This window comes from Dromaius novaehollandiae, chromosome W (genome assembly GCF_036370855.1).
Source record: "Dromaius novaehollandiae isolate bDroNov1 chromosome W, bDroNov1.hap1, whole genome shotgun sequence".
Taxonomy (NCBI): Eukaryota; Metazoa; Chordata; class Aves; order Casuariiformes; family Dromaiidae; genus Dromaius; species Dromaius novaehollandiae.
Window position 1 is genome coordinate 32569463 of NC_088130.1, and position 25190 is coordinate 32594652.

The window sequence follows — 25190 nt, forward strand, 5'->3', positions numbered from 1 at the left end:
ATGATTTTGGCAACATGTCCTTGAAAATTGTTCTGTGTTTAAGCATGTACAGACAATAATTCCATTCTCAATTGAAGCCTAGCCAATAATGTCAATCTAAAAACCTTTTGCCTGTAGAATACTGTACACAGGACCTAGTAAGATTGAATTATGGCTAAAGTGACTATGTAATGCCATTTATCCCAAAACACGTACATAATTTTACTCCAGAATACATTTTTTTATATCTATAGCCTTTGAGACTAGATAATCTTCAGAGTATAACTCAGATGCAAAATGATATGGTATGAATCTGAGAAAGTAATTTTCAGAAAACAAACTCTTTCTGCTCATCTCATTAGTATGTTATTTTTGAGAGTGAGGTTAAAGATTGCCATCACTCGTTGCTGATTATTTTAAGAAAACAAAATTACTGGGCTCTGCCATCATTGATCTAAATACCACAACTGTGGTGGTGTGCACTTGGACAACTAGCTGTGGTATCAGATTGCTGGGAATTCAAGTTCCCATTCATGCGCAGTTCTCTTTGCTCCAAAGAGATATTACTTCTCCCTAGTTTTAAAAGCTTCAGCTGACTTCCCCATTGTAAATATACAGATTCCCCTGGTGCTCTTAAATCAAAGAATATAACCCCTGAAGAGACCTTTCAAATGCAAAAGAGGGAGTTTTACACCTAAATGTAAATAAATCATGTTATACACACAGCATTAACCCTAATATCCAACATATTGGATAACTCACATAACCCTAATACCTACTAATTAAAATGAAGTATAGCAAAACAGCTACTCACATTCTATGTCATTCCTAAGTTTATTTGTGTCTTCTGTTTTCAAATGTGTTTACTTTTAAACAACAAATGACTATTCTTTTTTACAGACAAACTTTTAGTAAAATTCCATTTCTTCAAAATATGGCTGGCCCCATTAAAAGAGACATAAAAATTGTATCTGGATCGCTTTTCAGTTGCACAGTGAAATAGACTTTTTAAAATAATATTTTGAAGAGCATTTATGATCATAAAATCTTGTATGATACGTTGTAGGCCACCATGAGCCAAAATGTCTAATTTGTGAGTGGTTTGTAATACATTAGTGGGTGAACCATGGCTTTATTATGCCTACTGTTTATTATTAAGTTTTTACTAATCTGTTCCCCACAGCTTCTAAGTGTCCTCAGAAACACACTCAACTATCACATTTACTGATAGAGTTCAGGTTATTAACAATTATACTTTAGATAATATGGGCATGGAATAATTTTTTTTCCAGAAAGTTTTTTTCCCAGTATATTAGGAATGCTTAATTAAATATGAGAAGAAAAAACTGTGTCTGAAAAATATGTGGGTGGGATTTAAGTGATTGTGCATTAGTGTTTGTGAATGGAGCACATTTATCACATCTAACTTGCCTCCATTCCTGGCTAGCGTTTGTCTGAGGCATATTTTATTAGGAGTATATGTACTTTGCAACAGTTAACAAATAAACAAGATGATGATACACTAGCAAATCTGAATCACTTACTTCTTTTGTTAGCTAGTATGTTATTTCCTCTTAAAGACACAAACCACAAAATATTGTAGCCAAATTCTGTTAACCAGCAAGAGAAACAGTAGCTTAGAAAACTAAAATCCGTAACTCACTGGAGTAATGGATGCTCTTTCCTCTGTCTTCACTGAGGATTGGACCAGATCTTTTTTGGAAACTTAGGCCCAAACTCTCAAAAATACTGAACTGCCTACTTGCCCCTTGAAGTATTTAAATCATAATGATATTAAATGACATTTCTCCACTGCCAGTGATTCTCTGGCACTGAATCAGTACCTAAACCCTGAGGTTTCATTTGTTGGGCACTCACAACTTGCTCAGAAGAACTTACCCCACCTCCAAGTTGAAGTCATGAAGACCCCCAAAGCATAATTCTTGACTAGTTGGACAGACATCAGTTTTGCTAGCAAAGCCTGATCACAGAGATAAGCTTGATAATAAAATCCCATTTTTCTACTTTCGATTCTAGACAGTGCAGCTGAAGAAGCAGGGCTTCAGGTAGGGGACATTCTGATAGCAGTCAATGGAACGGATGTCACCAGCATGCCACATTCAGAAGCTGCAAATCTGGCAAGGAAAGGTGAGTTTAAAATCATCCTAAATTACATGAATCAGGATCACTATACAATGCTCATAATCTACAAACAATATGGTGATGGAGGCTACAAAAGTTTTATTTAACAGTTAATACGTCTACACTGGCATTGCCTAAATCACTTGCTTATCTAGACCTTGCTAGGAACATAGCAGAAAATGGACACACTGACAAAATATTCCCCAAAGAGTACATTTGACAATAATACTTTTGGCTCTCCTGCCTTAGAGAAAGAGTCTCCTGAAAGTGACATCAGAGACACCAATATCCTGTTTATGCCTTATGCTTCCTCAGGGGGGAAATTCACAGCTTGGTTCAGTGCTCCCAGTAGCTATTTCTGTGTTGCCAGGAACTGAAGTCTAGTCAGGAGAGCAGAGAGGTTATTTCATGAGGCAGCCTTTTGCAGCATTGCAGAAACAAAAAGTCAGTAGTATTAATCATGCATATTCTTCCTAGTATTGTGATGACTAAAACCTAAAGATACCCATGTTTGCATGCTGAAAGTCAATCTATTGCAGCTCTTTTATTTATCCCAGATATGGTTTTGACAAGGGCTCACAGGAAATTCAATAAATTAAAATGCTTTTACAAGACAGTGACAAATTTATCTTGACACATACCAAGTTCTTTCATTATAGAGGTGCCATTCACACTGTTACATTTAAGAGTATGTCAAGTCTTTTAGCAGATAAATCTCTGATTACAGAGTATTTTTAGCTCCACCAAGAGAACACCCCCTGGCCTGAATCTTGGCACACAGGCAGCATTCCCAAAGTCAAGTAATCCCAAATCCAGCAAATGTTTTGCAAATGAAAATATGTCATAGTCACAGTTCTCCATCTTTTTCAAGGCATTGCCACCTGCTCTGAAGTAGTATCTGGTATAATCAGAATTTCAGGCCTCTAGGGGCAAAGCCGTAGATGTGTGGATAGCATCAGCAAATATTATAAAACAGTACCACATTGCTGATAACAATACCACATTTTCAGCCAATCTTGCAGTCTAACACCTCTCCTGAGCACTTATCTTTTGCAATTGACAAGTGGGCAGATTAACACAGGTTAGGCTCCCACAGCAAGCCTCCTCAGTGAGGGGCACAAATAGCAGAAAACATTAGTAGACTCCAAGACATAAAAAAGAAAGAAATCCCAAGAACAAATGTAAGATAACAGAGACTGAAGGTGGCCCTAAGGGCATTCTCAGCAATTTTGGTATAAATCCCAGTTTATGCACACACATCTGGTTTCCAGCAATGAAATTTAGCCAGTTCTCCAAACCGATAAAATAAACTTGGTGCTTGCAAAGGGAGATCACAAGAACTGTTTTAAGAGTTGTCTTCAGACAGCTGGCTCCATTACTAGTCCTCAACACAATGTGAGTTTCATTCCTGAATTTCTATTAAAAGAAGGCCAAACGTTCTAGAAGCTGCACTGGGAGGAGAAGGGGATGGGATGGCATACTCTCTTCCTGCTCTTCACCCCATAGCAGCAGGAGTGTACTTCTGCAGGACGCTGGATTATTATTTCTAGTTCTGACTTATGTTTTCATATTCTTCATGTAATATTTTAGGTCCCGATATCTTGACTATGGTGGTGGGATCAGATATCAGCCGTTACCCTAACACTCCCAGGCCCACCTGTCGGGGATATTTGCACAAACGAACACAGTCAGCGATACTGAAGGGATGGAGGAAGAGGTGGTTTGTGCTGAAACATAATGGGCACCTCCACTATTACAGACACAAGAAGGTAAGGAGAGAGGCTGGTGAGGAAGTAAGCTGTGTCCTGAACTAAGAAGTGCAGCACATTATCTTGGCTTGTAGGACTTATGGAATAGCACCAGTACTAAAGATGTTTTCTGTGTGTAGTGTATATAGAAGGTCCTTTGGGCATTTCTGTCCTTTATCCTAGTGATAGACACAGACACTAACTGTCAAAGCTTTGATGGATTCACATTTAATCTCATAGTTCTGATGCCAAAGAAGTCTGTGAACTGAACAGGCTCTGGGAGGCTTTGGAAGGAAGGAAATAGTTTCAGAAGTATAGGAGCTTTATATTTCTTCTACAGTTTTATGTAGTTTTTCAAAAAACAGCATAAGCATAAGTTTTCTCTAGTTGTGTAAATAAGCAATAGAATTGTACAGAGAGATATGGGGAAGGCTCAGTTTTCTCAGAGTGCCAAAGGACTGTGGCACTGCTCAGTGCCTCTCTTATTCTCTGTCATGTGAGCAGGAAGCTGCATCCACTCCTAAGTACTAGTAAGGCTTTACTTCAGCTAACAGTAGGCTTCCTAAAGGGCATAAAACTGGTGAATACACATATTCCATGAAGAATAATACCTTACTTGGCATTATACTGAGGCTCCCACTTCAATATGGAGTAACTTACAATCCCCTAGTGTAGAATGGGTCTTAATGGCCTAAAAATCAGTGGCTTTGTGGGTGTGTCAGCTATATATATTTGAATATCTTACATACTTATTTGCCACAAAAAATAAATACATGACATTTTTTAAAAAGTAATTTTCATTCTTTCCTCAAAATTTGTTAACTCTAAGGATCTTTGTTTTATGAGTTCACATGAAATGCCTGCTGGACAGTTCCTCGAGTTGCGGGCGCATTTCAGCCAGGATCCAGCAGGTGGAGTATTTTGATAATAGATATTTTTCACTAGGAGGTGGGATGGATTCATTTGCTATACAGTACCATTTTACTGTAATTTGCGAGGCAGTTCAGCAGGCGTTGCATGTAATTACAAGCTGCTAATCCCTTCCCTTGTGTAACTTCGTGACAAACTTATTCATGCAGAAAGTTACATTTGTAAAATTAAACAGGTTGATTTCAAAGCCTGCAGTCTGTTCAGGACGTTTTGTGGTTAAAAAATCCTGTAAAAAAAAAGATCCAAGATCTTTTGATGAATTAAGCATTCATTTTCACCTTATTTCAAGCAAACTTCTTGAAGCTGGGACAATTTGATCTGGTGAGGGATTTATCACTACACGAAGTCCATGTAACTTCCAGAGAATCTCCTAGCTAAATCTAGGAATGACATCGTTGTGGAAATATCAGCTGGTCAGAACCAGCTGGTTAGAAATAGATAGAAAGGAGCTCGTCTCTCTCACACAGCTTGAACACATGCCAGCGAAATGCACCTATGCCCATCCTTAATCAAAAAATTATGTTAGAACCTAGGCATGGCACCAAGCCCACACTAATATGCCCTATAAATAGTTTGGGGCTCTACTAAGATGGTCACATAGTTTTTGGTTATCAAAGCATGTAGACATACCAGCACAGACTTGTAATGAACATGAATATAATCTACACAGCAAGAAGGCATAATGGAAGTTCAGCTAAAAGAAAATGGGGGGAAGCTAACACAACAGGCTTCACTCCTAAACATAAATCTACTTTTTTATTGATTTCTCTACTATGTGTCATCTCGCCATCCCCTACATGTATACATTTCATTTTTGCACGCTGTTTAATTTTACATTAATAATAGAGCCAATCCAAAAAAAAAAAATCACTTGACAATTTCTCCTTTTTAGTAAAATGCTAGGGACCAAATTTTCACTTGAAAAATGCTGTTGCAATGCTTCCTGAGAACTGTACTCTGAGGGTTGGGGGGGGTCCATCTTCCTCTACAGTTCAGTATCTCTGAGAGCTCACCACCATGCATTCTGGTCTCTCCTCCTGGTAATCCTAAGCACAGAGTTTCATGGACAATACTATTAACATGAAGAAAAAATTCCCATGAGGCACTGCAATATCATATCCAAACTCAAATTAGTCAAGCTTTCAGGCATTTAAGTGTCTTGATCAAAACCAAACACTTCTGTGGGAAAAAGACATCTTGCTAAAAGTAGCTAAAAATTGTAGAAAGTGCCTCCTTGTCTACAGTTTTCTTTCCCCCTAGCATTTTCAGCAGACAACCTGGTAGGCTTATTTCCTTGCATATGTCATGATATAAACACTAGCCAGCCTGTCAAGGTTATGCTGCAGAACCACTGGGCTTAGCAGATACACAACAAAGCAGTCTGGCTTTCTGTCCTCATTATTTCAGCACCAGTTATTCTAGTCCAAAAACAAAAAACAACACATGCCTAAAAGGACACAAATATGCAGGAACTTTTTTATTTGCAGAGAAGTATTTATTTTATCCTAATCAGGTCATTCATCAAATTCTTGAAATGCAAAGAAATCTAATTATGCCTTTTAAACACTCTCCACTTCCCAATCAATTAACTACTCCTGAAGAAACAGTGTTATATAAATTGGATTAAGGATTAGAAGGTGCCCCATAATCTTACATTCGTTTGTATTTAATTGATTTGGGTTTTTTTCTTTCAATCATCAGGTTTATTTTTCAGGCAATTTTTTTCTTCCCCACCTAGTCCTGTCTTGTTTATTGCCTTAGAAAATAGCTACCTGAATCATCCCAACCTTGTACTTTGATTGCAGGCTCTTTTGCATTGAAAACATGCCTTTCCTCTTGATTAAGGATACATAAATTTAAAGCACTGCATAAATATTTTGTAATAGCAATTACAACTTGTTTTCTTGCACTGCCAAAGACTAATGCCATTCAAAAACTTTTTGAAACATTTCAGACAAATTTTTTAGCCAGCTGCTCTCCCTCTGTTTCTGGACTCCAAAGAACACACTAAAATACTACAGTACTTCTTAAGTACCTGAAAGCATGAGGACCCTTCACTGCTTCAAGTGCTCACAGGGTACTTAGAAGAGGCCTTTAGTAAGATAAAATGAAAGATGCTTACATAAGGATGCACTTCTTCACTACTGAGAGATCCAGTGTCCAAATGAAGCAAGCAGCAGCTGAATTCGACCCTTTGGCACTATTTCTTTCTTTTGGGTATGATTTCTATCAGGGCACAAGAAGAGTAACATAAATAGATTCTGCTTATCCCACTTCCTTTTCTATGAGAATTACAAATAATGTTCTTAGTTTCACACAAGATTTATGTACCATGTCAACTATGAGATTAAGCTGGAAACATTATGTTCCAGGCCTCATCTCACTCAGGAAGACAAATTCTTCCACTTAGTGAATATAAGATGTTCTCTAAAACAGTGCATTGAAGGTAAGAGTAATTCAGGGAGACAAAAGTAATTCAGGATAACCTGCATATCACTGTCCAACAGACTAACCAAATTTATCAATTTTCAGGTATACCCAGTGCTTGATTTTGATGTCAAGGTCTTACATTGGTGTAATTCCAGTGACTCCAAAAACATCATGCCAGATTTACACCAATGTGAGAAGACAACCAGGCCCTCATTTATGCCTGAAATGGTGCAAATCATGTTCTGTGGTTGAGAAAGTAAAGGGTGTTTCATCGTCTGCTTTAATTCTTACCAACAAAAACAGAGCGCTACATTTCCTCGTCATTGCTGTTTACAGGCAGAAGTTACCCATCCTGAACTTTCCTTTTCCCACCCACATTAAAAGAGAAATTGTTGTTCCTACAGCATTTTACATATTGATTCACCCATGTAATTGCTCCTGTTTCAGACTCATCTCTATCCCATCACATATTGGTGAAGTGATAGCTGTTGCAATAGATTCAGTCACTTTGTCTACAAGGTCATTTTGTTTTCTGCTCAGACAGATGTCGTCACTGACCTTGATTCTACCAGCAGTTATCCATATGAGTAACTAAAATACATTTTTCATCTCACTGGACACAGCTAGGGTTGCCAGCTCATAGCAGGAATATGAACACACTAGGTTAGATCCTTGCTTAGTGTAAATTACCGAGATCAGTAAAGCTGTAATATAATAGTTTTGCCTACAGTTGACAGCAGTGGAGTTCCACCTTACACTCTACAGTCCTGGTCCCACATCCTCCAGACCACTAGGCTTTCCTGAGTGCATCATTTCCATCCCTGCCTATGTGCCTGGATTTCCTCCCAAGGAAAGATATCTGGGAATGGTGAGGAGAAAAACAATGATGTACACTCAGGTCTTATCCTGAGACAACGGTAAGATCAGTCATAGGTTTCTTCTTCATGAGCTTACACATTTCTTCAAGGAAAGCTGAAGATACACTAGCATACTCAAGTGTTGATGCTTTCTCTACAGATAGCAGTGTCTGCTTCTCTAACACTAGCACTTGCTGCTCAGCACAAGAAGGTGATTGCAGAGACACCACAAAATGTCTATGGTGAAGACTGCAGTAGGACAGAGAAACCTGAATGAACTTTAAATAAGATAAGAAAACTAATACAAGCAATCTAGCCACAGCAGTAGAGCACCACTTCAGCAGGTTAAACAAGTTCACACAGAGCTCTGTGCTCCATCACCAAGTGGCTTCTACAACCTGTCAGAACTCAGAAAACTAACCCATGCTTCAGCTTTCAGGATAAAAAATACTAGCCATATGAAATTCATTAAAAAGAAGGAATAGAAGTCCTGGAACCAAGGTACAGATAAGCCTACAAGGCACATAAAGGCTGTGGAACATGCATTCCTCTATCATGAGGACATTGCTGCTAAAGAGCTAACAGTGTTCTAGGTTCAACGGGAAATCAAAAGGACAAAGAAGGTGTTACAGCCAAAAATACACTGCTCAAAATTCTTCATTACAACTATTCATAATGTAAGAAGCTCAGCTAATTAAAGTTGAATACAAACATAATCTTAAGGAAGAATTATACTAGTATTTACAAGATTACTAAAAATATCAGCCAAAGCCAGCGTTTCCTAATTTCACCATTGCTTTCTTGCTATATAAGATTAATTAAAAGAAAATATAGTATGCAACTCTCTGGGTTAAAGAAGAAGAAAGAGTTGATAAAATTAAAAGAATTAACAAAAGATCATATGTTTGTAACAAATATCCTAGCTTTCCTCTATTTTGAGTCTTGTTATATCTTAAGAATGATTTCCTGTCCCTTTGCCATAAATAGGTCCTGGGAAAGAGGAAAGTGAGACAGAGAACCAATTTCATAACTGAAAAGGAAAATATGAAGTAAATGTCATTCAGATTATGGTCTAGGGGAAGCTATAAAGATGGCCAGCTCCAAACAGGAAAGTATAGTATTAATGTATCTCCTCTGCAGACATTATCTTTCCCAGAAATTAGAGACTGATGTATTATAGTCAAATCAGCTCTGTCAGCTCCTTACATTACTTTTGTCATTTATTCCATTTCCCTTCCCACTTCCCTCTGCTAAGAATGATGTAGAGCAATGGTAATTAAGAATAAGTAACTAGAGAGGATGATTTTGCTCGCAGTGTTCTTTTATGGGACTCAAGGTGGGAAGGTCAAAAGAAGGAACTGTGATAGGAAGGAAGTTAAAGTAGTTATGTTGGAAGTCACTGTCCTGACAATAAGAAATAGAAAGCGACATGTCTTAGAGATTCAGATGTTAGAGATTCTTACAAAAAAATAAACTGTGAGTCAGCAGAAACAACATCTCCTGCATGTGCAAAACCTCAGAGGAATGACTTTCCATAAATGTTTGTAATAGTTTGAAGCATGCTACAAGAAAACTGCAACAGGTACTCTTGAGAAATTTCACTGAACACAGTGGAAGCAGTGAAGGACAAGGATATGCATTTTGTCAGCCTTCCTTGTGGTTATATATAACAATATCAGTTTAAAAAAGAATTATGATTTGCATTTCTTAGGCTCACAAGTTTAATGCCTCTAGGAAGCCTTCAGGCAGGTAAAAGTGTCTCCGTGCTAAGCGCAGGGGGAAGGATGCTGTGCGTTCCAGAACAGCCAAAAGCTATTAGACCCCAGTCCAATAAGCAACTATTCCGTCACCTCCATGATCAGATGTTAGGTCATATTCCTATTTCCACTACAAAGATGGTCCATTTCAATAGCTCAGCGTTCTCTGGTCTTCTCTGTTTATGACAGTTTAACACAGCCAGCTAACTAGTATCTATATATTGTTCAGATAATTAGACAGTACCATTTTCCACTCTAGGAGTCCCTAACCTCCATTTTTTTTTCCACCAGAAGAATGCTTTCTTCCATGGATATTCTTTAGCTAGCAGGGCCTCTGTGAAGGAAACCGCTTGCCATTCTTTAGTTTTCTCTATTAGTGGATGTTTGTGTTTCTAAATTGTTCCCTTCTCGCTCTCTTCCTTATTCAGGACACCTGGAAACTTACAGCTGGCTGCTTGTTTTTATTCCAAGCAACAGTCGACAGCAACATTTACACATACAGCGTAACCAGCTGGATACTGGTCTTCTATTTATCCTTTGTTCATGGCATGACACATCAGTTTGCATCCAGGCCTCACAGAACAAGTGAGGGCCCTCCCAGGGCAAGGGAAAGCCCTCCCTAAATAGAAAGAGGAAATTTTAATGCACATTTAAGTGTTCCCTTTTCTTTCTACAATTGTCTCCTCTATGTGCAGGAACAGGGCATTTTACAGAGTGTGTATTTGCAGAAATTTGAAACTCAGATTCTATGGTACATACTTCTTGTGCACACTCTTAAGGCTGTTCCCAGTAGAACAGAACAGAGAGAAAGAAAAGATGCCTTTAAATTATCTTAACTTCTGTGGTATATACAGAGTCCAATTATTACAGCAAGAAAGAAATCCTCTGCTTACCATGTGTGGACCTTTCACAGCATTTCAATCTATGACAAACATTCAGTCCTTTGTTCTTCTGTACAGGCCTGTGTATTCATCGCTAAGCCTAAGCACTTTATATAAAAGGCTTAGCTATAAATAGATTTAGGTCTGAGCCATTGCTCATAAAGATACCAGTTCTATTTGTTCTTCATTCTTGCTTGGAGCTTTATCATCACAGTCTGGGAGCTGCCACATTATTTAGAGCTGGTATACGATCTGATTTCTTCTGTATGTTTTCCATGACTCCCATGGCTCCAGGATATATTTTTCAATTTACATTTAAGGAGCTGCTGACTCTTGGGTTTCCAATATTTCCCCTGTATTCTTTTTATTAATAAATCATAAATACTGCTGGCTGATATGATGCATAAGTTAATTTTGGCCTACCAACAGACTGCATACCCAGAGAAGAGTCATAAACAGATATATCACTTGACCCAATTGAAGTTTTTCAAAATGTTACCTCAGTCAGTAGTTCGTCCCATGCGGTTTGGTATTGCAAACCATTAATTACCTTTTGCACAAATAATTGCAGCAAAAGACTCAACCTTAGCAAAATAATGGAATTTGAAGAATAATCACAATTGTATCACAAGACCACCTGATCGTACTTCAGCTGACAGTCAATACAGCTAGGTGTAGGATAATTAGGTTCCTCAAATCAGAGGAGGTTTTGCATCCCCCCCTCCCACCTTGTCTTGCTCTTCAGCACATTTCTAGTCTCTCATTTAGATGTCAATGGTTTAAAACAAAACAAAACAAAAAACTAAGAAATTTTAGTTGCATTTGAGAAAAATACCTTACAAATAGATCTGGAGTCTAGAGTTTTCTGTTCACTGACACATGCAAGTACTTTCTTCTGCCTTAGTTACTCCTATACACCAAGGTGCCCAGCTCAGAGAAGACACGCAAACAGGCTCTAGTTTTTAATTCTTCAATAAACGAACAGTGAGCCTACCACAAAGCACATTTTAGAGATGCTACTAAGCAAGCAGCACCAGAACTCAGGGAGAGGCTGGACAGAGAAAAACTAAAGTTGCAGATGATCAAAATGTTGTAAGCTTGAATGCCAGGGAGGGTCATGGCCATGTCAGCTGTGATGGAGAAAGCTGAGCAAAAGGAAAATAAGAAGCAAAAAAGCAAGAAAAAAGAAGAGAGTTCATCTTCTAGTCTAGTTTAAGAAAACAGGGGCATAGCAAAAGAGACATTTTAGAAATAGAGCCAAAAATTCTCTCATGTCACTACTAACCTGAAACCAATCTGAACCAGTGACCTAGAGGTGACTGCCTTACACTTTCTTCTGCCAGTCCCCTAAGCTAGCCAATCCATCATTTTCTGCTTTCTAGCACTGATCAGTTTTTCCTTTGTGTTTTAGATTCCTTTTAATATTTTCTAGGATTTTACTTTCTATAAAGTTATTTTTGTTCCATTTCACTAGTATTTTCAGTCTCTTGCACAGCTTATTTTTAATCTCTTTTCATTGTTTTTCCTGTTGTTTATTTTGGTTTCTTTCACTGCAGATAGTATGAAATGTGCATACATCTTTTCAGCCTCCCTTTCTAATAGACAAAGCAGCTTAACTAGAACAGCAAATATGATTCTGCTCAAACAGAATCCTTTGATCACAGTGAATCATTCAGGAAATGCTATGAATGTCATTTGTTTTCTGGAAGTATTTACACCAAATTAAATAGGGCTGGTTTATGAACCCCCAGCTACATACCCTATCATAACAGCCTTTTCATTCAATAAAGCAAGGAGATGCCTACTTTCCTTTTCTTACTGTTCCCTTGCTTCAGCCTGTCTTTTGGTCATAGATATACTTCGAGGTGGGCCTTTTTTTCTTTGCAAAAACATTTCCCCTAAAACTCAGGCCACCTGAAGAAAACTAACAGCAACAGAAGGGTTATTTCAACTATTTCTATTATTCTCAGAATAGCACTTCCCAAAGGAGAATATGCCATGTCCATGTTAAATCCTGCAGACCGCTGAGGATCCATGAAACAACAGATAGGAATCTCCAGCGGACTGTATTATTCTTAACTGTTTAATGCAGGGAACATGAACCTTGGACCCATAGCTTTGTCCCCCTTCTATAGGCTAGAAAAATCTTTTTGACTTAAGTGCAAAACAGAACAGTAGTAGCTAAAATCTGAACTAGTTCATTTAAAATCTGTACCTTACATGTCATCAACTTACTTAAACAGCAACACATAGCTGTATTAGGTACCACAGCAACAGGATTGTCAGTGGGCTGCACTCCAGACCCAGGCATACCAAATAGCTTTTATAACGACTTTTTCAGTTATATGCCTTTGGCACTTCTTGGAACAAAGGGAGGTTTGCCAGAGATACGCTCCCAAGATATTATTCATGAAAGCCACCTCAGTGAAAAGAAATGCTCCTTACCTCTGACTTATCAGAATTAGGAGAGCACATTTGCCTTTCAGTCAATAAAGAACATTTGGTCTCACTTTGCAACGTATGCCTCAAATCCATCTTATTCCTTCCCTAGATGTATTAATTTGAAATGGAGTGAACATAAATCATTCTGAGCATTCATTCTGCCTTCATTCTGGACAGCGCAGAGAGTGTTCAGAGGACGAGTTCATAAGAATGTACAGTTATAGTGGTCTCACAGCCATTTCAGCATCTGCAGTGACTATTGCCTTCTGGCTGGGACAGGCAAGAGAACCCAGACCATGGACAATTGAATCCTGATGGATAACACTCCATCACCCTAGCACACGTTTCTCTATGCTGGGGATGAGAGTTGGAGCCTCAGTATATATTTCAGTTATGCTACTGTTGCAATGTAGTCTTATGTCTGAAGGTATTATAAGTAAAGTAGGTCACACAGCAGTGATGACTTTTAGGATTGTCTTTAGCTTCTGTATTGACTTTACTTCTGCATTTAAAAAAAGTGAAAGCAGAATGATCTAGGAAATGCATTCATGGACGTCTAGTTGGCACTAGTTTTCAGTATTGGGACCTATTTTGTTCCTGCAGAAAATGCTTGTACAGAAGCAAAGTGATAATTACATGTCAATGAATATACAAGAAAATATTCAGGTATCTAATACTCACAGGTAGGTATTTTGTTCATGAAAGGTTATGTACATTTTTTTTTCTTTAGCCTAAGAAAAAAAAATTCAGGCATTTGTAATTTGGCTTCTACTGATAGTGCCTAATTAACTCCTAATAATTTATTTATTGTATTCGGTGAGACACCGTTTTTTGTGCGTTTTGCAAACGGCACTAATGCTCTTCATGCGCCCCCACATTAACTCTTGTTTTCCATTTTATTGCTGGCAAAATTGATGCAATTGTTAGAGCTCCAATCCTAGCTCTTCAGAGCAAAGGGGCTTAAAGTATTGTTTAAAATAAAGACAGAGTTCACTATCCAGATGTGTGTGCCTTTGTTTTGAGTTAAGACATGTACTTGGGGGGTTGGGTTTGGGGGTGGGGTGGGGCAGAGAGCAGGGAGAATAGCTGTTTCATCTATCTACTTATATTAAGGAGCTTAATGTCATCTTATAACTAACGAAAGAGAAAGGCAGTAACAATACCCTCCAGTCCCAAAGAGCTTTAACTCAATCCACAACAATACTGTACAAAAGACTTTGAAATTATTTCCATTGAATGTTGTCTGAAATGAATAGGGAAAGATACTGAATATACCGATATTTAGGGCAACTTTACAAAGGACTTGAAATGCAGTCTTTTAAATTATGCCTGCTATTTTCTGAATGTAGACCTTTGTTCCCTCTGTCTGCACATATAAGGTGAGATTTTCAGCATAAATCCAGATTGTGACCAGCTTTGCCTTGTGAAGGGACTCATGCTCCTAAAGTTCTTCAGTGCATTTTGAAAATCCCACCCTTACTTAACTGCACCCTCAAAAGTTGGAATATTTACGAATAGCTAACGAGGTTTCTGCACACAAATACAACTTCTGATGAGGCAAAAATGATTAAGATCAAAAACACAGATGCAAATTTAGAGGGTGTTTGACTATTTTATTTTTTGTGACTCCACCATAAGTATTTTCTGGGAGTACTGATCATTAAAGCAAATGATGATTAGGAGGATGGTTTCAAAGGCATAAAAGCTTATCACCAAATTTTACACCTTTGCATACTTCCCTTAGTTTATCCCAGTCTCACAGGGATCAGTCTTATATCAATTCTGAACTTTGACACAGCTTTCTTCTCTCTAATTACAGGATGAAGGGAAATGCAAGCCCCTAGAAGTAACTAAGTTGGAAGGAGCGGAAATTGGAGTTGATACCAGTCTGGGTAAACCATTTGTTTTTAAGTGCATACCTCAAAGTGGAAACAGGATTTTCTACTTCTGTGCAACTTCTAACCAAGAAATGAAGAGGTAAGTGATCTTTCATTTTACAAGGTCAATTTTATTATTTTAGTTTGGGGAAAGAGGGAGTTTAAATTTTTGGAGTGTGTTCACAAACTCTACCTTGATCAATAGGAAAAAAAACTTGTCAGCTACTTATGGGAAGGATGCTGTTTCTGATTTTCATTTGCAGAAGTCTCAAGAACTATTTTTCAGATTCATAGTTTATCTTTTCTCTTTTTTAATGAGAAAAGAAATAGCTTTCTCATCAAGTCTTTAACATTCATGATCTGTTCAACCTTTCCCTGAATACTTGATTTTGGTGATCTCCATAAAAAAAAAAAAAAAATTCTCCTCCCATATTCTCATTCCTTCGCCCCCTTTTCTTTATTCTAATGATACAGATAGATACATCTTCCTGTGGATCTAAACTAGCTTATCTGTCATTTCACACCAATAGTCTATCTTTTGCCCAGCAAAGACTGTGCAAGTAATAAATGCAATCCCATCTTCCACTTCCCTTTCCATTATGCTGTCACATTATTATTTTTGCATTTTCAAACAGACAGTCCACAAAAGCATATTGGCTCTGATAAGGGGCAATGTGTTTGGGCTTGCCTCCGAGTTAGACAGATTTTTAAAATATTCTTTCTCCATTTCCCAAAGAGGGTAGCTGAGTTGAAACAAAAGAGACGAAAGCCTCGTAGGACACAAGTAACAGCTTTTTAGGCTTTACTTTCAAAATATACTAAAATCTAGCCTTTTTTCTTTGTTTTATTCTATCAGAAATATAAAGATATGAAGCAGATGATACTTGCTGAGATAGATATTATAAAAAATGCAGGGATGAATCATAGTACTTACATGGCACCGACAGCTGTAATAGATGAGCACATCTCACTTCCTGTTCCTATACCAGCCACAGCACACAAACAAAAACTTTGCCAACAGTTAACTATTTTGTAATCTCCAATTTCAGGTCGTTCTTAAGTTTCCCACAAACTCCTTATCTACATCATAACAAGGACACCAGAAGAATGATCATGTGAAGACATTTCAACATCAGGCTAAAATTTATAGATTCACTTTTATATTTATAGGCTAAATTTATAGATTCACCTGTCTGCAATACTGCCCTAATTTATTATAACATCTTACACAGCAAGCTGTGAAAGTTATTTTCTAAGAGTTAGAAATGTTTATTTGGAATTAATCCACTACTTATCTATTTTGAAGTCTTGAATCTGTCCTGAAAATTGCCCATCCCTTTAAAAGCTATCTATATCAGCAAGAATTAAAAGAGGCAGTGAAATACATTTATTCTGTTCTACCAAGCTAAGCCATTTTCATTTTTGGTCATTTTATAGGTGGTTGGAGGCTATGGATAAAGCAGTGCATCCTGTCCATCAGGTAATGATTTATTTATACAAGAAGCAGAATGTGTAAAGTAGATTGTGCAGAAGACAAAGACAGATATATCTTGTACATGGTCAGGTGCAGACAGCGACATCGAAGCTGTTCTGAGCTGCTGGGATGTGAATCAGCTCCAATCTAAAAGCCATATACACACATTATTGTGCCTCAGCAAATGTGTTTTGCTGCCATATGGTGGAATGAATCAAAATGTTCCCCATCCAGATATCAGCAGCTTTAAGCTGATTCAGAAACATAACTTAAAACGAGGGTAACTGTGCCGATAGTGGGAAGGTAGGAAGGGTAGTATGCACAGTGGACAGAAGACTCACTAGCACATGCTCTGCTGCATGGTCCACCCCAGGTAATACTATTTGGAATTAAGGGTGAGAAAGGCTATATCTTTCTAGGTATTCCCTGCACGTCTGTCTTGATTGCCAGCTACCGGATTTTTGAGGCCATACATTGTCACTTCTGAGAGAATATTAGAAAGTGGGGTTTTTTTGGATTTGTTCTTTCCTGTATTTCTAGAGATGAAAAATAGATAAGGTAACTGATAACCTTTCGTTCATCTCTCCATCTCTTTATATAGCTATGCTCTCTGATGGCCCCCGTGGCTGACAGAAACATTCATAATTGATCCTGAGCTGCTACAGAGGGACCTTGCTCAGCCCAACATGATTTAGGACAAACAGTCCCCAGCTTTCCCGTGAACTGGGAGCTGCAAAGCTAATTTTGGTATTTCCATGGTTAGAAGCAATTCCTGTATGCATGGAGGTTAAAGCTACTTTAGCCTTCCCTTTCCTAGTAAAGTGGCCCCAGAAATCTTATTTTTTTTTTCCTAAAGATATACCCATCTTTATAAAAACATGCTGTTTACCTGTAAAGTCTTTTTTTAATAGGGTGTAGCTACTGAACCAGCTTGTTTCTTAGCAGAAAGAATGTGAGACTCAAATGCAGATAAAATATTGATGTCTACATTTTTTGCAGAGGAACACCATCAATAAAGAAAAAAAGAAAAACTGACTTTAAAAAAAATCAGTAAAAAATAAGAAAATTGTAAGTTAAAAATGATATCCTGTGTTAATGCAGTGGGAAAGAAGAACGACAAATCATTTTACTTTCCTTCCTCTCTCAACTCAAGACACATGAATAAGTCCTCCAAGCAGTATGCTTTAGTGATGGTTTTCCAAACACTGAAAGGAAATGTTTGTTGTTTATTTAATACCTTTTCCACTGGAATAAAATCAGTCATGCATACATTTCTTTCAGCTTCAGTTTTCATATGGGATTATCAGTGCAAAACCTAATTTGTGTCCAAGTATATCTGACCTGGCAGTATTTCTTGAAAGAATATAAAGGAATCCAGATACTTTAAACAGCAAAAATAAATCAAATAATTTAAAATATTCACTATGTACGCAAGCCAAAAGATTTAAAAAGATAACCTGAGACAAAAACTAGGAAAAAGTCACACACCAAAAAAAATAAAAACACATTAAAAACATCTTTAGTGTAACATGCATTAATTACCTGTAAAGTAAAAAGGTCCAACTTTACACATACAAAAAAACCTCTCATGCATGCACCTCATGCATTCACACAATAAGTTGGCTCCTTTCTCTGCTACTGAATCTTATTTTTGACTGCTTTGTCTTTTTTATCTTCGTCTTAGAGCAAACAACACGCTTTTCTGAGGGAAATTTTGTTTTAATATGTTGCTTTCATTGCCTAACTTCTGTCCTTAATGAACATTATTTTCAATTAGTTCCTTCCTCCTGTTTTTAACTAGGCTTCAGCTGAATGAAAGAAAGCTGTTTTTTCCCCTATTTGCTATATAATTTGTTACCAAATTTTTAGAATAGCTAATGTATGACAGTGGGGCTCACAACAAAATGATTTAACAGACTAATATACTGACACTATGTCCTTCTAATGAATCTACAAGGGCATCTATTCTATGAATACACCTTGTACTACTGAAGTCATCTATTGCACTTTGCTGCAGTAAGTCCCAGCAGGTTTCCAGTTCACAGCAAAGAATACAGCTAGCTATAATTCTTCAGGTCTTTTCTCCATCGCTGGCTTGTCAAGTATAAGAAAGAAATAGCATAAATAAATGCAAAAGAAAACCCCGATGGAAACAATCTGGATGCTATTGATATTGCACACATTCTCCCCATGGATTTCAAATGACAATGATGCTGGTTGATGCAGAATTCAAAACATACATATGTTGCAGACAAACAAAACACAGTGGGTTTTGTTGGAGAGGTCAAGTTCCTAACACCTTTAAGATTTAAAGGAGAGGAAGAAATATTTTAATCTCACATTAGACAATTTGGTCTCATTAAACCACTGCTGATTTCTACCTGATTCTCCTACTATTTCTTTTGGCTTCTCTTATACAAATAGCCTATACAATGGAAGGGGATTGTGTGTCCCCCCTCAAAATAGCAATGGAGTTAATTTTAGTAACTAGAGAGACTGTACTTTCGAGAAAGGGATAGAAATGCCATCCCTAAGCACTTCATGTGTGGTACTGTTTCCATCCAAGCCTGAATGCTGTATTATGGCCTCAGACATTCCTGCATTTCCTCTGGAATCTCAGAGGGCAGAGGGTGAACCTTAGCTTGCCAAGGTTACACAAAGTAAAGACTGCTGAAGCCAGGCAATCACCACAACAGTACAAAAGCCTTCTTCGTACAGCTTTGAAATATTACTGTTTCTATTGCCAGAACTTGAACTGAAAATTAAAATAGATGCAGAAAAAAATAAGCCATTATTTTAAGAAGGAAGAGCTGGTCACTATTTGCTATCGTCAAGTGTATGTTTCAATTATACTTTCAGAGTTGTCGACTTTCCAAATTGCTCTGACAGCAAAAGCTAATTTCCTAGCAGGGGACTAGAGTTGGCATCTTTTCATAACAGCAGGTCCTCCTTAGTTTCTTACCAGAAACTATTAATTTTGTGCTTACTTTATAGAACCACGTATGGGTAGATGTCACACTGCATAACACCACACTGCCACCCTTGGCTATCAAGAACCCGGAGTGCCTCGGGCTCCTGCACCAGCTAGATAGAAACAAGGACGTCTGGGTTCAGCACTACTGCATCCTGAAGGACGGCTGCTTGTATTTCTATGCCACTCTTCGCTCCACACCGGCCCAAGGTACAGATGACTACTGCATTGTAAATGACTGTTAAAGCAGGAACGTTTCATTGCTGTTTCAGAATAGAACTTCTAGCATTAATGAAATCCTGAGCAGCAAATTCACTCTACCTGTTCTATGAAGGTGAGGGTAGGAAGAGCAAACTTAATCTGTTCTCATAAGATAGGCTCTTCATTCTCCTCATGGTCCTTTCTTTACCTTGTGCAGTCTGAATTCTGTCTTGAACATAGCTAACCCGGATCTGTGCACTTTACCTTGAGAATGAGTGGTCCGATATTTCCACTGAGGGGACACACTGCTGACAGCTGTCTGCTACTGCACGGTAGATAACTCCCCCAGAGGGAGGGAATATTATTAACTAGGGCTGGTTTCTCTGTGATTAGGCAGTTTCCACATGGCCTTGGCAGAGAAGCTCCACCCAGTGACAGACAGGCTCTCCCTTGTGCAGCTGGAGATCAGTGCCGCAAGGGCTGCCCATGGTACTTTGCAGCTAATCTGCAAAAGCTGTGGTGCTGTTTAGCAGCTCTCCCAGTAACAGAGGAGGGTATCTGGCCACTCTTTGAAGACAGCAAAGTGAGACTATTAGGGGTCAATCACAAGTGACCCTGTAGCAGAGGAGCTAAGTTTCAAGTGCTAATGAGAACCTGGAACCAGCCCAACTCTGAGAAAACTGATGTTTAAAAAAAAAAAAGAGGTGCCCTAGGGAGAGGGGCTGGGTCAGGACCTGTAAATTCCCCTTTTCTGGCCTAAGGAAGTTGGCAGTCAGAAGAGTCAGAAAGGAAACACTGTTGAACTTACTGCTTACCAATCAGCTTTCAGATGAAAAGGGAAAACTTTTCTTAGGGCTTATGCATTTTTCATGTGGTCAGTCAAGAGGCTTTCCATTTTAGTCTTTCACATTTACATAGCACTTTTCATCTGCAAAAGGCCATACATGTGAAATGACCAGTGATGTCCTACCCATGTGAAACTGGGGCCAAGATTTGCCCAAAACTAAGCAGTGAATCAGTGTAAAGGCAAGAATTAGCTATTATATATTTACGACATTCAAGCCCATGCTCATACTGCTAAATAGGCTTCTTTGCTGTTTAAACATCCTACAACGTACAAATTCTTCCATACTGTAGTGTTTTCTCTCTTGCTATTGCAGCTCTTTGTTGTTCTTTCCAAATTCACTACAGATTCGCACTCCCCCATATAATTTTTCAGTGATGTAGCATTAGTTTGTTGCTCTTGTTACTAACTGTGAGAGTCAAAAAATACACAACTTGAAGTCAGTAACAGAAAATTTCAGCTGCAGTTGATCAGCTGCATAGGTCTTTTTGGCTAGACACCATATATGCATGAAGTGAACACTGTTACAGTGAAGTGACATCTGAAAAAAATATGGCTAAAACGAAAATGTCATGAAGAACAACGTCTGTGTAATACCTTTTCTTCCTCATTAGCTAGTGTGGCCTGCAGCAGTGTTCCAATAACTAATGGGAGCATGTCAAATAAAGAAAACCAATGCTGACTCCGAGAATTTTTAATTTTGAAATTTATATAATTTTTTAAGGAAAATAAACAAAAACTAGAAAAAATATTTTGCCACTTAATATTATATGAGAAGCTAACTTATTTCTGGGAAGAAATCATTAAAACTATATTGCTGATTACGTGCTGACCAGAGTGAATGACTGGAAATTGGGAAGACTGTACTAAGTATAGTCACTGTGTTGGAACTGCACATACAAACTAAATTGCCATATACTGTTAGAATGTGTATAGAGCTCACTCCATGATGCTAATATTATTCTCATTTAAGTCTCTAATTCAAATTTCACTTTTTTCAATGAACTAGAAGATAGACTTAGATAATTATTATTTCAGCGTGCATAAAATGGTGGGTCTAAAGTACCTGACAGATTAAATGAAACTTTCAAGGTTTACTTGAAACAGCCTCTAGGTTTGTTTGACTAAAATCAACCCCCTGAATCTTGGAAGGTCATGCAGTTTTCAGGACTGGAGTTTTGTGCACAAGAAACTGACTGTAGAACATACAATGAGGCTATTCTGAAAATTCACATCCATACTCCTTCTCAGTCTTAACTTTTAGTATGGCTTTACTTTAACATAACTCTAAGTATGGCTACACTTCAAATAATGATGTAACAATGTCACTTACTAAACAGATTTCCTATTTTTGTAGTCACATTAACACCTGCTGATTTTAAGGACATAAATGCATTTTTATAGCTCTGTATTCCCATTATATCTGTCAAGCCAGTACTGCCAAAACAGAATGAGCTAGAGTGAGTTTTCATAAAGCAAGAGAACTGTTTCTTAAGTTCCATTGACTTGACAATCAGATACATCTGCGCCAAAACAAATGGGAGCATAAGCATTAACTGAGGGTAAATTCAGTCTGTAACAATGAAAAGACTCACCTCCTGTACGCTGCTTTTCATCCAAAGTGTAGACCTTTCATAATGAAGATAAGGGGCAGGGTTGCAAGAATTCAGCTGACCTCACAGACCTCCAACTGAATCCCAAACCTGGCAGCTGAGGAAAATGAAAAATTTGCTCCAATTATAAACAGAACACATCTGATCAGGAAATTTGTTAGACGCAATAAATACGGAATTGTACATTATTTTCAAGTTAATTTGGGGGGTAAAGCTAAACTCTTATATTTTTTCAGTATATCACTTTATATGTAAATTCTGTATAATAGAAACACCCAACATAAGGAATCTGCAAATAAAATTTGTAAGAATTGTCAGTATGCTTGTAATTGTCAGTAATTTCACAAATGGTGCCTACATTATACCCAATGCATGCTATTTTTTCTGTCCAGGTGGCCTTTATCTACAGGGCTATATTGTGAGTGAACAGTCTTTGGGCTCAAAGAGATCTGTAATTGAGCTCAAACCTCCATCTGAAGAGTTTAAAACCTTCTACTTATGTGCAGAGAATGTGAATGAAAATAAAAGGTAAACTGAACTTTTTGTTTCTATTCCATTTGCCAAAAATTCAGGAAAGCAGGAACACTATAGTTTGGGAAGATCTGGCAACAACTTTTCATTCTGTTTTCACTTGTTCCCCCAGATTTCCCTTTAATTCTAGCTTTAGTCACACTGCAGTGCAATATGTTGGCACATGTGAGTCATCAGTTTTGTTACTGTCAATGCTGGAATTACAGCAAGGCTCAATTGCAGAGGTTCAGAAAGGAAGCTTGATAGGGTGCCTTCCACAATGATGTGTGGGTGATTACGCTAAACAGAAAAACTATGGTACCTTTCACTAGAGAAGCTTAAACTAATGAAAAGTATATCCTCCTCATTCCCAAGGATGATTTACTTCCAATAATGATCGTTAGAATTAAAGAAGAAAATTGGTCTATGAAATCATTTTCTGAAGGTGAACTGCATCATCATAATCCAGCCAAATTCTAAATGCTGTCAGTGGGAATTCTGCTTGTGTAAAGCCTACTAATTATAGGATTTGTGTTTTAATTTAATGAACAAAAGATAAGCTATTCAGTATTTTGGAAACTGGTGTTAAGACATGTTGCTATTACAGTCAACTCCTTCATTTCATGCCTCTCCCCAATCCACTTACTATCAGCATACATAGTAACAAGACTGTACAAATACCATTTATAAAAGACCTATTTCAAATGAAATAAAAGTACATATGTAATACTCAATCAGAGACAGTTGTTGGTCTTTCCTTTCTTCTAGGTGGATTACAGCTTTGAAAGCTTCAATAAATAAATGGTTACCCCTACACCAGGCAATTCAAGATTTCATGAACAGACCACTGGAGGAGACAAGGATGTAAGAAGAAAGGTCATTTTCCCTCAATTTCTGTTTTTCATTTAAAATTTCATGCAATGTCTTATAATGACTCATCTCAAAAGACACTAGCAACAGGTAATCTTTTGCATTGCTATACATTCACATCTTCTGTCAGCATTAGTAAATAAAAGCAAAGCAATGTTGCCTTCTTTGTAGCTACTTTTATTTTGTGTTTCTACTTAACTGTAAGGTCCCAAGCCAAGGATGAAGTTACTTTGGCTTTACAGCAGTGAACTGTCTTCAACATTTACCTGATGTAGCCAAAGCAGAAAGCACTGGATTTCCCTATATATTTTGTTCCATCTGATACTTTATATCTGCATCCTTTTTTGTTTTGCAAACACAACCTTTGCAAAGACTTCTGCTTTTTCCACCCAGCTGTTTCATATCTGGGTTTGCCTTGAAGTTTCTAGATGGTGCCAAGCTCAAGGTAGGGACAGGCAAAGCTGACTGAGAGGATAACAGCTACGTAACATTACAGCATGATGGGGGGGATGGAATAAATCTGTATGATTTGGATGAATACTTTTGTTCTTTTATATTAACATAAACTTTAATTTTAAAATGGTTTTGATTTGGCCATCTTCCATCACAGCACATCACATTTTGGAGAGAATTCAATTTGAGAATCCAAGACACTGTTTCCTCCAATGTTAGCAGTAAGAGGCAGCACCATAAATCTTCATCAAGGACATCAGGGTTAGACATCAACAGTAATTACAGCTGATCATATACATAGCATTCTGCATTGTTCGATAATATTAAAATACTTCTTCCAAAGAATCTGGGTATTCAGTTTCCAAACTTCCCAAAATATGAATTCAAATAAAATAATAAAGATTAGTTCCAGTTACTTATTGAGCCAATGTGCTAATTAAAATATCTCACCTTAAGAGCTTTACAATTTAATGCTGCAGCAAAGTACAGAATGGAAAATAGAACTTGGTATAAGGAAAAAAATTACCAGTTCATGAGCTTCTGTTACAAGGTTGTGATATTTGGTATTTTGTCAAAATCCTTAGACCTTGAGATCACTTGAACACACCAGAACCTCAGCTACTGGCTAGTCCTTATTGTCAGCCTGAAACTGTGGACCACAATGACAAAAAAAAGCTAAAAGGCAAGTGGAGCTCCCCCATCCACCGCAAATGTATTTTTTTAAGCCTCTCTACATTTAAGCCAATTCACTAGCTTTAAATGCTTAAAGCAATAGTAAAGCAATAGTACTTCAAAGAAAGCTGTTAAACAGTCCAAATGTTTTGCAGCAGTGGTTCGAATGGTTTAATTCAAAAATAAGAATAGTTAATTAAACTGTATAAGCGCTTTTCTCAAAGCATGTACCAACCCCCAAACATGTTAACGCAAGTACCTCAGAGCACACATTTGTACAAAGTAAAAATGTATAAATGTATTTGAAAGCAAGTAAGCTTGGGCATCATGGTCATGTTCTACATTTACCACTAGTATTTTGAAATTTTCACATTCAGAAATGAAATTCACATTTCCACTACCGCTGTTAGAATAAGTGCTGCAGCAGGTGTAAATGACTTCTTTTTCTTACTCTTTTGCATGGGAAGAAGTAACACATCACCATGCCTTGCTTGGGTCAAGTACAAATGCTGTCGGCCTGAGACTAATAACTGTTAACA

General features: G+C 37.6%; 1 protein-coding gene across 2 annotated transcripts in view; it reads left to right on the plus strand.

Moving 5' to 3' along the window:
- The window catches only part of LOC135323422 (uncharacterized), a 47958-nt gene extending 24269 nt beyond the window's left edge, over nucleotides 1–23689 (plus strand). For both annotated transcript variants that reach the window (XM_064500837.1, XM_064500836.1), the window contains 7 exons: nucleotides 2017–2127; nucleotides 3712–3890; nucleotides 14986–15143; nucleotides 16481–16523; nucleotides 19512–19698; nucleotides 22539–22674; nucleotides 23425–23689. In XM_064500837.1, the coding sequence (XP_064356907.1) occupies nucleotides 2017–2127; nucleotides 3712–3890; nucleotides 14986–15143; nucleotides 16481–16523; nucleotides 19512–19698; nucleotides 22539–22674; nucleotides 23425–23524 (914 nt within the window). In that variant the 3' untranslated portion in view covers nucleotides 23525–23689. The remainder of the gene's footprint in view (nucleotides 1–2016; nucleotides 2128–3711; nucleotides 3891–14985; nucleotides 15144–16480; nucleotides 16524–19511; nucleotides 19699–22538; nucleotides 22675–23424) is intronic.
- Nucleotides 23690–25190: the final 1501 nt, after the last annotated feature.